At 41.8% G+C, this 13821-nt stretch overlaps 1 protein-coding gene across 2 annotated transcripts; it reads right to left on the reverse strand.

Annotated features, from left to right (window-relative positions):
- Positions 1-260: 260 nt before the first annotated feature.
- SUMO1 (small ubiquitin like modifier 1) lies at positions 261-10806 on the reverse strand. 2 transcript variants are annotated; one of them, XM_087733628.1, is made up of 5 exons: positions 10624-10806; positions 5398-5472; positions 4042-4119; positions 2061-2132; positions 261-779 (listed from the first exon to the last, which is right to left on the reverse strand). In XM_087733628.1, the coding sequence occupies exons 1-5, from the start codon at positions 10633-10635 to the stop codon at positions 750-752; spliced, it is 267 nt and encodes an 88-aa protein (XP_087589754.1). In that variant the 5' UTR covers positions 10636-10806; the 3' UTR covers positions 261-749. The 2 variants fall into 2 exon arrangements, with proteins under 2 accessions (XP_087589754.1, XP_087589753.1); XM_087733627.1 differs by having other exon boundaries at positions 261-1126; positions 10624-10791.
- Between the last annotated feature and the right edge of the window lie 3015 nt (positions 10807-13821).

Here is a 13821-nt window from a genome sequence, read left to right on the forward strand (position 1 = left end):
ACGTAACCGTATGCGAATATTCTCTAACAAGAAAAGAAATAGCTAGTAGTCTCAGTCACCTGTAAACGAAGCAGATCAAGTATTTTACTAGGGCAAGTAGAAAAAAGTAATTTTTTTTTTTTAAATGAGGTATATTTACAGAGCACATTTTTTTTTTCTGGCTTCAACATATAGTTACCGGAAAAGCATGCCCTAATTATAACTTCATGGTTTTGCTCATTTCCAAACATTTGAAAAGAAAATGCAAGTTGTTTATAAAATTGTTTTTCTTGTTTATTTTAAATGAAGCTGGTACAGACAGTGTCCATTCAAAACCCACGTCCCAGGCCAAAAGGTACAAACAAGAGTGTCAAAGTAACACCAGTTGTCTGCTGTGAACATTCTTGCATGAATACCTGCGTGTACTAATTGCTATATGAAGTTAAAATGCTTCTGGGCTCTTCTGGCAAGACTTAAGAATCATTAGGGTTTTCAATTTTATGTCTTCAGCAAAGCCATCTCTGGAGCAAGGTACAGATGACAACAGTTCTAGCTTTTCCGTTTCCAACTTGGTAATCTTCTTCGTTGGGCCATCAGCACAATTTAAGCAAAATAGCTCTGAGTTATGGATACACAATTTCTCCACAGTCTAGTTCTCTGAAAAACTTCATCTCGCACTGAAAGTTATAGTCCAGGAGTGAAACAGTCACACATCAAAACTTCAGGGCAGATATGGAAGTCATTAAGAACACTCGCCCACCTGGCAGATCTTACAGCCTTCGTGCCTGAAATGCACGAACCTAGTGAACATACAAATGCATGTGTGTATGTGTATTTCTAAAGGGGAGGGCAGAAGGGAAGAGGGGAGCAAGGCTGCAGCTGGATCACAAAAGTTCAGCACAATGAAAACAGAAACAATAGTGTATAATGAGCACGAGAATTCAAAATACCAGACGCTTGAAAATAAACTCCCAGAGATGGGGTGCCAGTTTCAATTCAGTGTTGAACACCACATTACAAAAGAACTATTATTTAAAAATAAAAAAGGATTAAGGGGGAAGAAAACAAACAGAAGGATCTAAACTGTTGAGTGACCCCCCGTCTGTTCCTGATAAACTTCAATCACATCTTCCTCCTCCATCCCCAGCTGTGAGAACAGAGAAAAACAGCATATAATTGTTATAAATCTGGTGTACTGATTTCAGAGAAGGTCCTAGACAAGTTATACAATGGTTTGTTCCTCTGTCCCATCGTAATTCATCAAAGGCGTGAAAAGAAATTTCAGTCACCATCTCACTAGCCAACACTCATGATTTTTAGGCTTCTTCCTTCAGTCTTATACATCTCAGTCAAAGCAAAAGCCTTATCAGTGAAGTCTAAATCCACTTGTGGAGCAGTACACATCAGCCTGGAAGTTGCTAGCTTCACCTTTCTCTAAATCCCTTCTCGGGCAACAGATGCACAGGAACATAACCAGCATCCTAGTGAATGCACCAGCTGTACAGCCACATGAATTACATATAGCACAGTACTACCTCACAATACAGCCAAGACCTACAGCTTGCAACTCAAAGCCTATTTACAACTGTTCTCTCAAAGAGGGTAACTTGTTCAATTTCACAGTACACAAGTTTGATTTTTCAGAAGGTCATTATTATAACAGTGTTTCTTCCTGCTTTGTCATAACAATTGGTGGAAGTCACTGGACAGCAGAAGTAACCTGTTTTCTGTTTATTTACACTTTCATCTAATAAATGTGAACTAGTCACACTGAAGTTCTAGCTCAACTGGGAAGTTTCCTTGTTTTTTTTTCTCTGTGGTAAGCAGTGACTACACCCTCCCTTCTGAGACAATATTACACATGAAGGTCCTATCGGTCTCTTTCTAAACTGTATACTGGCCTTATTAAAGATTCTAGTTAGACAAATACAGTCAGACTATATTTGACTAAATATAGTCCAAAAAGTTGGCTATACTTAAAGAAACACCTTCATTCCAGTTAACAGTCTAGCAGAACAGAAAAACTAATTTGGTATTTAGTTTCCCCAGTGAACTAACACTTTTTCTAGAAGGAAACTCACCTCCTTGGGGGTATGATTATCAGTAATTCTCTGACCCTCGAAGAGGAACCTGAGTGAATTCATTGGAACACCCTAAAAAAAGAAACAGATATACAGGAAAAGAAACTTACTGAAACTTGTATGGATTTACAAGAAAAACATTTTTAATAAAAACAACACACATGAAAGTAAAAAACCAAAGTGTTAGTTCCTGTTACACAGGGAGCTCAGCTATTCTGTTACAACAACGTAGACTACAAAGAAGTGACTCAAGGAGCATGAATAGTGCTGAAATTCGTGTTTATTCCGAAGTCTTACTGGAGTTCCTAGTTCAACAACTTTGAGGTTTCCTTATTTTTTTTCCCTTGTCTTTTTTTATTTATAAATAAAGCTCTGACTACACCCTCCCTTCCAAGACAACATTACACATGAAGGTTCTGTCTTTTTCTGAACTGCATATCAGCCTTATTCAAGATCCTAAGACAAGAGGAGGAACATGGTGTTTACTTCATGAACTCCTACCCTTGCTTTCCCAATCTTATATCATCACAGGAAGGAATAGCAACCTTTATCATTATCACTTCTGCAAAAGCTCTACACTGGGGACAAGAAAGAGCAGAGCTGAGAGGGAGAAAAAGGAATACCATTCAAACAGGGAGAAAGGAGCATCCCAATGGTAAATAAAGTTAAGTCACAGTACGACTATTATACAGTGTGCCTGGATTACGGCAGAGTACCATACTTCACCTCAATAGATGAGGCAAACATCTAATCTTTCTTCTCTTTCAAGTTATGAGCACAACAAACGTAAGTGAAATATGACCTGTTTTGTGCATCAATTAGATCTCAGAAATATTGCCTGTAAATAACCAGGCAGAAAAACACAAAGGAAAGAACAGCTCTTCACATTCTTCCAACAATCCCTCTGGCCAACTTGGAAGAAATGTTCACAGTTCCTTTACTTGACACCAAAAACCATATTGACTGCTGATAAATGAAATCACAGACTCTCCAGATTCAGCCCAGGAGATCGATATAGCTGTGTTCATTCAAACAATTATGTCTGTAAAAAAAAATTCCCCACACATGCATTTTCATCAGTCAATAAGACTGCTGCATGAATTATTTCCAAGATCTTATTTTAAAATTTCAACTTTTTCAAATGAATCACAATTTTAATCATTTGGATTTGGCTACAAACATACCTGGTGTTTGATCTTTTCTTTCCTCCTACTCCAGGATAGCAAAAAAGAACGCATTCTACAAAAGAACACTTCAATTGACAAGTTCAACTTGTCTCAAGGTATTAAGAAAAAACCCGAAGTATTATTTCTTATGATTATATCTCCTGAAGCGAACTCCAACACAGTTACTCAAGAAAAGGCCAAACAAGGCATCTATCCCCAAAGCTGGGGGTAAACTAGGCCAGGGCTTCTGGAAATAGCAGCAGTGAATCCACAATATCTGCCACAGAATCTGGAAGTGAAGATATATTTTTGTTCTATAACAGTAGTCACTATTTACCTACATCCACAATTAATGTTGTAGATTTCTTTAACTTTGGGCATCATAGCTAGTGTTAATCAGTTACCATATTAATGACTGTAACAATGCCTAAGACTCTCATCCTAAGCTGCAGCAGTCTACAGCTTTAAGGGAATTTCTCTTGGAGACGGGAGATTTTACAGTAACTATAAATGCATGCCTGGGCATTTTAAAAGCTAACTTTTATGTCTTCTGAGCAGCCACTATGTATTTTAAAACAGTAAATTTAACTTACTACAAAATTCACAACTGTCTTAAATAGAAATACCTTTGCTTGTCAAAAGAAACGAGGAGATCCATTATATTTGTACTGTCAGATACCTGTCCTGCTGGTAACTAGACAAAAGGTTGACTGTCTCAACAAATGTCTTTATTTGAAAGAACAGTGAGAAAAGTAAAGCTAAAGCATTTGGCATTTTTATTTTCTTTTTAAAGAGAGTGCCACTGTTTTACAAACCTGTCTTTGACAGTATGATTCTTTGAGTTTCTTGAGGTGTGTTGTCATTTTCACCTTGAAGTGAATTTCACTGCTGTCCTAAGAACAGAAAAGAAAAAAAGTTACTCTCTTTGTAGTAACTGCTTACTTTATCTATGCTGATTTTAAGACTTTCATTAAGAAAAACTTACATAAAACTAACATGGAATGCAGTTTAACTATCACCATGCATACCTTGGTGCATCATAACACGAACCTCCAGGGTAATTCATCAGTTGCTAAATTCATCATGCACTTCCACAGGAAGCTCTATTTTAAAACAGATGGCATAGTATAGCCTTAGGCTCACTATGGAGGTTTTGGATTTAAAAGTACTAAAAACCATACATGGTTCAGTCTGTGCTTCCATCTTTACCCAGCTGATGTACTTATGAAATACAAACATATATGCAGGGAACTTCTGCTCCAAGATTCCAAGAGACAAGTTAAAGCTTGCACTTCAAAATATATACGAAACCTCGTCCAATTAGAGTAATTATCTAGAAGTTAGGATACAGGCAGAGTTGGCAACACAACACTAACCTAAGAAGTCTTAGGTCTCATTATTCTACACTCCTTCCTACCAGCCATAAGATACAAGTAACTACAACTGTCAAAATGGCTACAGATAAAACAGACTGCAAAAGGTTCCGTTCAAAAAGCATGTGGGTCATGTTTAGCTTTTGGATGTGTTCTCATCATTGCCAACTAAACCAGCAAGAGGTAAGCTAGTTTGTGTTAGTTCTACTTTAAGTCATCCATCTCCAGTCAACAGCGCAGCAATCGTGCTAATACTCCAACAAACAATACGGACTTAAGTCATATGGGCTAGGGGTTCTTTGCACAGAAGGACTTCTGTTCAAGAAGGATCTCGACATTCACATTCCAACACAACTTGAATTCAGGCTTATAATCCACCATACATATCTACCAACATGCCAGCCAACATAATCCTCTTCCTAGCCCTGTTCAAGAAAGTTGACCTCACGCTTGGTGTACTACATGAACTCTGAAGACCTGAATTTATTGATTTTGCCGCATAGTTCATTCATACCTTTGGATAAATTAATCATCCTTCAACGCATCAGGTCCCCTAGTTGTAAGATGAGGATCACACTGACCAAATCCTGAGTCAGAAGGATAAATTACTCAAGCTTTAAAAAAAACCAAACACACCAGAGGGTATACTAACACACATTACTGGCAATTGGTAAGTAGTTATGGCAGGGGAGGATCCACATTGAAGAACCAAAAGTATCAGCTTTCATTTGTTCGTTTCTACAATACAAAAACTCACACCTCCACCAAATGTCAACAAGTAATTCTGTAAAAACTCACCTGCCCAATGACTTTGAGTTTAATGTATTCCCCTTCTTTCTTATCTCCTAAGTCCTCAGCTGAAGGTTTTGCTTCCTGCAAGAAAAACATTTAAAATCTGATCAGTTCAAAACTTTGTTATTTTCACTGGACAGTATGACAGCTGTCATCCTCCTTATTACATGAAATCAGACTATCCAAGGCACCTTATTTCTTCCTTTCTGTGTGTGAAAATAATAGCAACATAGTACTACGAAAGGCGCTCTGTCTGCCTGCGGAAAGTTTAATTAATGATGGAAGAGAAACACTGTGAGGAACATGAGATGAGAGAAGGATCATTTGGAAATAGATGACAGATGCAAAACTGAGAAGTACAGTTTTATACCACTAACTCCTAGTCAACAAACAGACTGCAAAAAAGAAATACAGGAAGCATACTAAGAGGCTCAGATATTTGACAGAAAAAATAACATCGTGAGGAGAGTAAACAGAAAGCACTTGTGACACCCTATCAGGGTAAAGAGAGCGAACCACACAAACATTTTTCACCCTATTGCATCAATAGTAGTCACTACTTTCAAAAGGATGGTCAGCCACCTTCTTTTCTATGACAAGAAAACAACATCAAGTAACAGCTTTCTTCTAGCATGTTTGTTTTAAGAGCACAATTCTTACAAGTTCCAGTTCTAAGAACCATATTGTTTTGATATCTTTACAGGGTAAGAATTAATTGTACAGACAAGTCTGATTCAACAACTTGAGCACTAAAGCTCATCAAAAGGGTTTAAGTGTTATGTTCTATACGACATGAATTGAGGACATCAAAGTTGTCATGTTAGCTGCTGATAGATAAGACAAGGGAGAGATCAGGTACTATTAACCCCATCCCTTGCCTGTCACTACATATTCTGGATCGGGCCTTCGGTTATGTTCCACTGCAGCACAAAGGGATTTTACACAGACACGGCCTCAGGTCCAGATGGTGCTCGACAAAGAAATCTTCTCAAGTAGTCAGAAACAAGGATACCCTGCTGCTCATGTTTCCAATCTTCCTTTTATATTTTATTGCTTAACACAGTAGACAAAATAAGCAAAATATGTACAGGTGCCTAACACATACATTCTCCCAGCCCTAAAGGGACTTTTTGCTGAGTATACAGAAATATCCTTTGTACGGTTGGACTTGAACTTTAGGATCAAGTGCCAAAAACACATACTAACCTTCTGTGTTAAGTCCATCCAGATAGGTCTCTATCTCCAGATTAAAATGGCAGACAAGCCTTTTCAAGCATTTTTTTTTTCCCTTAAAGAAGTTAAACATGCACAACTTCTTCAAATGTTAAAAGTTCAGGGAAGGGCAGGGGAAAAGTCTGCAAACACCTTCCCTATTTGTACCAGTCTCAGTCTGGAGGAAAGAAAGAGAGGAAGTGCTCTTTGTACCAGTTTGACTCACTGCCTCAAGCCAGATCCATTCAGTTTTAGTGATGAGAAAAAAAGCATGAGCCAGAGACTCCACCTGGTTACCTTTTTTCATTTTTAAATACCCATCTGGGCACAACGTGAACTGCTGGGACTGATTCATCACCCTTCAAGCTCAAACCCAAAAACTGACACCAAGCTTTCAAGAAACTAGACACCTACCATCAGGTCTCCAAGCAAGTCACTTTTGAAGTGTGAAAGGAGTCTTCACTGGTAATACAGTCACAGCAACTGTGCTGCCCACCGAAGTTTTCCCTTTCTAACATATCTGAACTCTAACCTCATGGGACTATTTGCAGGAATAAAAATACACTGGTTTCCAAGAAAAATAAGAACCTGTGACTTTTTCCGGTAACTTGCACAAACAGCATGTTTATTGTCTGCATGCAGGATTACTAACCTCTAGGAATCAGAAAGAGATTGAGATCTCTACAGATCTGAAGTCTGTAACTTCAAAACTATCTCCTGCTTTGCTATCCCTGAAAGAATTTGTAAGAACATCCTGTCGCTTTACATGACATTTCAGGTCAGTCACTGTCTTAGTTTACTTTGCACAAGAACCAAATTGCACAGCAGCATATTACCCCAGCAGCAGAGACATTTGTAGTAGTTTATACAGTTCTGTGCATTGTAACAGATCTACCTACTTAGCTTTCCAAAACAAATCATCCTGTACAAGGTATGACAAATCATCATCACTACTATGACAGTGCCTCTGGCCAACATGAGTGGAAAGCAATGATTCCTAAGATGTTTGATTCCTACCCTCAGGGAAAGAGGGCTGTAGTACGAAAAATGAATAGGGAAAGCAGCAAACAGTAGAAAAAGCAAAGGGAATTGGAATCTTGAAATACCATAAAGTTGCTCATTTAAAGCCCCAGCAACCTCTCACCCACAAAATAAGAGCAAATAGTGCTGTAATTTCAGAAAAGAGAAATAACATCAAATCAATGTTGACAACACCAATAACTGAAGCTTAGAAAAAGAGCAAAATATTTGAAATCAGAACACAACAAGACCCAGCAAGTCTGAAACAGCTCCCTGCATTTTGTCAGTGAACTATACTGCCATTCAATGCCAAATGGTAAAGCCAACACAAAAACACTTGAGAACAAAGAAAGCAAGCAGATTGCAAAGTTACTAAACTACGAGCATTCACTAACAAAATCCTGGATCAGCAATCTGCAAGCAAGCCTCCAGACTTTTACTTGCACCGTGAAAAGAACTGGTGTTTAGGGTATCTCATGAAACAGCACATAAAAAAAAAGACTACCATACACACAGAACAGAAATACCACAACACTCCAAGTTCTAACTTTTCATTAGATGCCTAAAGTTTTAAAGGCTTCATTCCACACTTTTCCTAAATAGCACAAAATGAGGCTTCTAGTACTGTCTCACATTTATGTATCAACACTAAATTCATGACCTTAAAAAGCACCCGAAGTGTCTTGGATGAAACATACTGGCATTGCCATTGCAACTAATGAAACCACAAAACAAACATTATAAGGCAGTATATTGCAAGCTTCCTCCTCCAATTTTCTGAAGTGTTCAAACCCCAATATCCAAGCCTAAAAAAACCACCCTATACTCAGCACACTTTAGATAATCTTAAAAAAATTAACAAAACCAAAATTACTGGAGGAATAGCACTACAACACTTCCTAACACAGCAAATAAACTCTTACATTTGTCACAGGAGTGGAAAAAAGCATACAAACTATAGCATTCTTTATTAGTAGTACAAGAACAGATAAAAATGCCAGCATCTAGAAGCAAAAACAGCCTGAGACCCTTGAAGGGAGGATAAAAATTATTCTTTTTATTTCTGCTTAGATCCCACCAAGTAGCCGTGTGTTTTTTGAAGTCTGCCCTTCTTGCAAGTATTTTTATTTATCATAAAAGTTAATTTCCTATTGGAAATAAACTAACTAAAGTATGCTTCTTTATTTCTACTAAAAACACAAGGCAAAATTATCATAACTGGTGACAAATTATGTCCTCTTAACTTAATTCCAGCACCAAAAAGAAAGCCACTAAGCAAGCCACAATTTCGGGTAATCCAATTATTCCTGTAGGATTGATAAACAGAGGAATGAGATTTACAGTGCTACATTACCATACATTATACTGTTAGCTAAACATCTGTTTAGCTCTTGTTGCACACTCCCTCCAGAAGTGAATGACACAACATATAACAATGTTTAGCTTATCTATTTAAAAAAAAATCAGGGTCCTTATTCAAAGACCTTTAAGATATGTGTCCAAAAAAGGTTATCACATACAATGAGTTTTACATACTTCAAGCAGTCCCAAAGAACAAACACGTATGTGTTTTAGCAGAACTTGCCTGAAGAAGGAATTACCTAACGAAAGCTGCTATGTGTTAAAACATGCCTTAGTTCACAAATGCAGAGCGCTACAGAGCACATCACGTGAAGATCAGTCTACCAAATCTAGTTCAGAATTTGCTTTTTTTTAATGCAGCCGCTTTCACGTATTTTACTACACTGGAAACGTATCCTAATGGGTGCCAGCAATAGCTGTGCTCCTAGCTGCACTCTCACAGGCAGAGATAGGCAGCAGCACCATCCTCACCAGTAGAGTTGCATTGCGCTCGAAAGTCAGGGGCGGGGAGGAAGACCACCAGCGCATACACCAGTGGTTTCTATTCACGGGTCATAATGTATCAAGGCTATTCCTCAAAGCAGACACAGTATAGACTAAGCTTAGCCTTGTCTCTGAACACTTTTAATTTCCTGGCTGGCACTAGTACTATTCTTGACTTCACAGTACCGCAGGAAACATTTGTAGATACTGACATTGATTTTTCCAAAGTCGAAGCATCATGACAAAGTTAGAAAACACTGCCATATGAAGGCAATATAAAAAAATAAAGCAAAACACAACACAGTTGAAAACTGGAATGCTGTTTTAACTTTCCACCAGCAGGTCACATAGCCTAAAGCAACAGTTGTAAGCAAAGGACTGTATACATGCCACACCAAGCAAGCCAGGAACTTGTGGTACAAGTAAACATTCAAGTCCCCGGCTGAGAAGTCAGAATTGACAGGAACATAACGATGTACAGGCAGAGAAGGCAGGACAGTCTTGGTGAAGGATGGCATGTTTAATACTGGCAAGCAACGCTCAGCTAAGAAAGCCTGGGTTCCCCCCCCTCCTTTTGCATTTCTAGGGCAAACAGAGGACCTGGCAAGTCTAGCCTAACCCGCACAAAGCCTGCTCCGGAGGAAGAGCATCCTACCACACATCTGGGAAATGGAAAATGAAAGGAAACCACTGTTGTGCAACACGGCTCACCCCTCGCCGTGCTCACGGGTTTCCAGGGCCGCGGCTGCCCCGGCGGCGATCCCGGCCCGGGGCCCCGCGGAGCCGCCCCCAGCCCCCGAGTATCCTCCGCCTCCGTATTCCTCGCGAAATACCCTGAGCGAAGGGGGGGTTAAAATACAAGGGCGGGGGGGCAGAGTTTGGCCGAGGTCGGAGACTGGCATCCCCCCCACTCCACTCCCCGAGCAGAGCATCCCCCCCCCCGTGCCTCCTGGGCGGCCGCGGCTCCGCTCGCCCCGGGCCGCCCCTCACAGAGCGCGGGGCCGGGCCGGGGCTGCCCCGCGGCAGCGGGGCGGGGGGGGGGGGCGCAGGCAGCTCCTCCCGCGCCCCCGGGGCTGCGGGGCCTGCCGCCGCCGCCCGCCGCGCCGTCCCCCCGCGCCCGGCGGCAGCTGCCCCCGGGGCCGGCGGCGCCCGTACCTGGTCAGACATGGCTCGGCCCCGTTGCGTGCGGCAGGCTCGGCTGGGCCGCTGCAGGCGCTCCGCTCCTTTCTCTGCCCGCAGCGCAAACACAGGCCGCGGCGCGGGCGGGATTTCCTGTGCGCCTGAGCTCACTTCCCGCCCGGCGCGGCCGGCCCGCCCGCCGGCTCCTCCCAGCCCGCACCGCCACCCCGCGGGAGGCACCGCCTGCGGCCCGCCGGGCCCCCCGCCACACAAACCCGGAGCGGCCGCTGCCCCGGGCTCCCCCGCACCGCCCCGTCCCCGGGCGGCCAGGCCGCGGCAGGGACGGCGCCTCTCCCCGGGCCCCAGGGCCAGGCCTGGCGTCTGCGAGCGCAGGCGGCCTCCCAAGGCCCAGGTGCGGAAAGGCACCGGATGGCCTGCCCCAGAGAGAAAAAACTGGTGTTTTTGTAAACTCCGCTAGTGACAGGCAGCCTAACGGCTGCAAGTATGGGTCTGCACGGCCGTTTTGTCCTGCCCCAGAGGAGCTAGGCCAAGTCACATAACCCTTCTAACAAAAGCAGATTTTACAGGCAAAGTCACTCTCATTACGCCTACTTGTAATGACTTGCTAAGATTTTTACTAAGAGATATATTTAACAACAAAACTATTTTTTCTACTTATGCACAGTTTGCATTTTTTTAATTATTGCATCCATGCAAGTAATAGGATCCACATGTTAAGCAAATTTGCACTGAGGCAGTTGCATTTGCACAAACTTCTGGTGACAGGCTGTACTAGCACAGAACCTGTTTATGGGTTTGCACAAGCAGCAACCCCTACACCTTAAAAAGATTCCATTTAGACCGCAAGCTGTTGGGACCGCAGTACATAGTACTAACATCCCTCCACAACAACTAAGGCAACTCCTGCCCAGCATCACTGCTGGAATAAGCACGTTTGGCTCTAAGTGGCCAGTAAGTAGAAAAAACACATGTGAGAATCATAAAATAACAACATTACTGTCAAATAAATGGATCAACAGGAGTCAGCCCCACTGAAACAGGAGATTCTTACCTGGATGCAACTAGATAGGTTTTTAAACTGTACCAGCTACCTTTGGGGAAGGGTAAGAAATCTCTCCGGGCAGAGCACATCCATCAACCCAGCGTCTCTAACGCTCTGCGTGCCGCGTTCCTTTGTAACAACGCCAAACACCAAAGCAGCTGCACTCTGCGCCTGCACTGCTGCTCTTCACTAACTGAAAGGCGCGTTACAAACATAGCCACACCAAGGGATACACTTTCACTAGCCAGTAAAACTATGCAGTATCTAGACTCGTGGGAATTAATTTTAATCACAACTGTTAAAACAATTCAGAATTAACAAGGGAAGAAAAAAAAACCAAAACAACACAAACAAAACACTAAAGAGCCAAAACAGACGCTATACAGAGCTACAGAACTAAGATGATCTTTCTTAGGCAAGGCCTAGTAGTCAGGAAAGCCAAATAGGTTCATACTATGGCAAGCTCACAGCAAGAGCTCATTATGAGCCGAATAACACTACACAAAGCACAAAAACAAGCCATTCAAGGGCTTCACAGCAACACATGGTACCCACAGAGTAGAAAATGGCAAATACTTACTCTGTCCTAAACATCACTGCTATTCACAAATGAAAGCAGTTTTAAGAGCAGGGAGAGTAGCCTTACAGCAGTAAGGCTAAAGTCTCAGACTCTGGCACGAACCCTGAGTGTAATTCTTCATTTTACCAGCTTTTCTATGCAATCTCATAATAAAAGGTAACACTCACATGAGTCAGAACGCAGTTACCTGTACATAGCAATAAAGGCACAATGTTGAAATGTACGCATCTGTATACACACTAAACAACAGTAACACCACCTCTCTTTACTCCCTTCTTACTCAATGGGTTGTGGACGCATTACCTCGTCAAGATACAAGCTACATTTGTACAGCATCCGCAAAACTAGTCTCCGTTCAGCCCATAAGAACCATAGATGTACATCAACAAAACTCACACTTGTCTTCTTTGACAGCCCAAGCTCAACACACAACATACTTAAAACGCAACAAAAAGACTGCACTTTTAAAAAGACTAAATATACCTACACGAGCTTCTTCCCACAAAGCCCAAAGTCATCCTTGCTGCTGCAGCCACCATCAAGCCTACTTGCCCTAATAACCTCACTTAATTCTCAGGTGTTTTATAACTTCTCTAATTCCCCCATCTGCAACTAATCTCAATCAACTGAAGTCAATAAAATTCACATCCGTTCCTTCAAATTGCTGCTAACTAACTTCTTCAAAGCTGCGTGTATGCTTTAGGAGCCAAGAACTGTTAGCGTTGCTCTCAAAAGTACTTGTCCACCTAGTCTGTACAAAGCTTCTTCAGTTTGTTAAAATAAATTTCTTATAAAACTGGGCTTTAACCTAAGAACAATCTGTAATATCATAACGCTAACATATTTGCTTGAGAGTGGTTAGTGCTGGCAAACAGAATGAATACAGTGTTCTAAGTCAGACAACTAAATAATATTTACTCTTAAATTTATTCTTCACAATAGTAGTGCTCCCCCTGAGCCAGCAGCACCAGAAGTTTAAAATTAGGGGGAACCTGGAAATTCTCATTCTAGTTGAACATCATTTCTTGGGCAATATTACCAGTTGCGGGACTTCAAAAAAATTGGTTACAATATCTAAAGCACCAAAGTCTTTCCATATGAAAAAAAAATTTTAAGAATGATGTGAATCCGCAGATTTCTCTGACTGTTGGCTTTCCAGTGTGTTCCTTGCATGAGAAGCAGGAGAGGAAATGAAGGCGTGCTGACTCATACGGATGGCTGCATAAAATGCAGCAACAAATGTCTGATATTAATCAAGCCCGAGCATTGCTTGGAGCCTCTCTTCCTGCAGGCAGGAAAAACTCTGCCTCTGTTTTCAGAGCAGGTAACCCTCAATGTGAAATCAGTGGGAATTTATGAGGGCGAGGACTGCCGCTTTTTGCCCATACTCCACTGGCGTGCAGCTTTTAAATTATTCAGTACGGCCTGGACCCAGGCGTAGAAGGAGGCCAGACGCAGCAGTGCGCACAAAGACGCTCTTTACCAAGACAGAAACCAGCAGGTGGCACAAATGGACGGCTTTAGCCGCCTCCGGCCTCCGCCTTCCCCCAAACAGAAATGCCCGTATCCTGGGGACACTGCAGCAGCATGG

Source organism: Nipponia nippon, unplaced genomic scaffold (assembly GCF_047370975.1).
Source record: "Nipponia nippon isolate SJK-2023a ecotype South Korea unplaced genomic scaffold, ASM4737097v1 scaffold_5, whole genome shotgun sequence".
NCBI lineage: Eukaryota > Metazoa > Chordata > Aves > Pelecaniformes > Threskiornithidae > Nipponia > Nipponia nippon.

Coding starts and splice junctions, on each gene's coding strand:
- SUMO1 (XM_087733627.1), bottom strand. Junction 4,120..5,397: donor AACTCAAAGTCATTGGGCAG/GTGAGTTTTTAC, acceptor TTCTGTTCTTAG/GACAGCAGTGAAATTCACTT. Junction 2,133..4,041: donor AATCATACTGTCAAAGACAG/GTTTGTAAAACA, acceptor TTCTTTTTTTAG/GGTGTTCCAATGAATTCACT.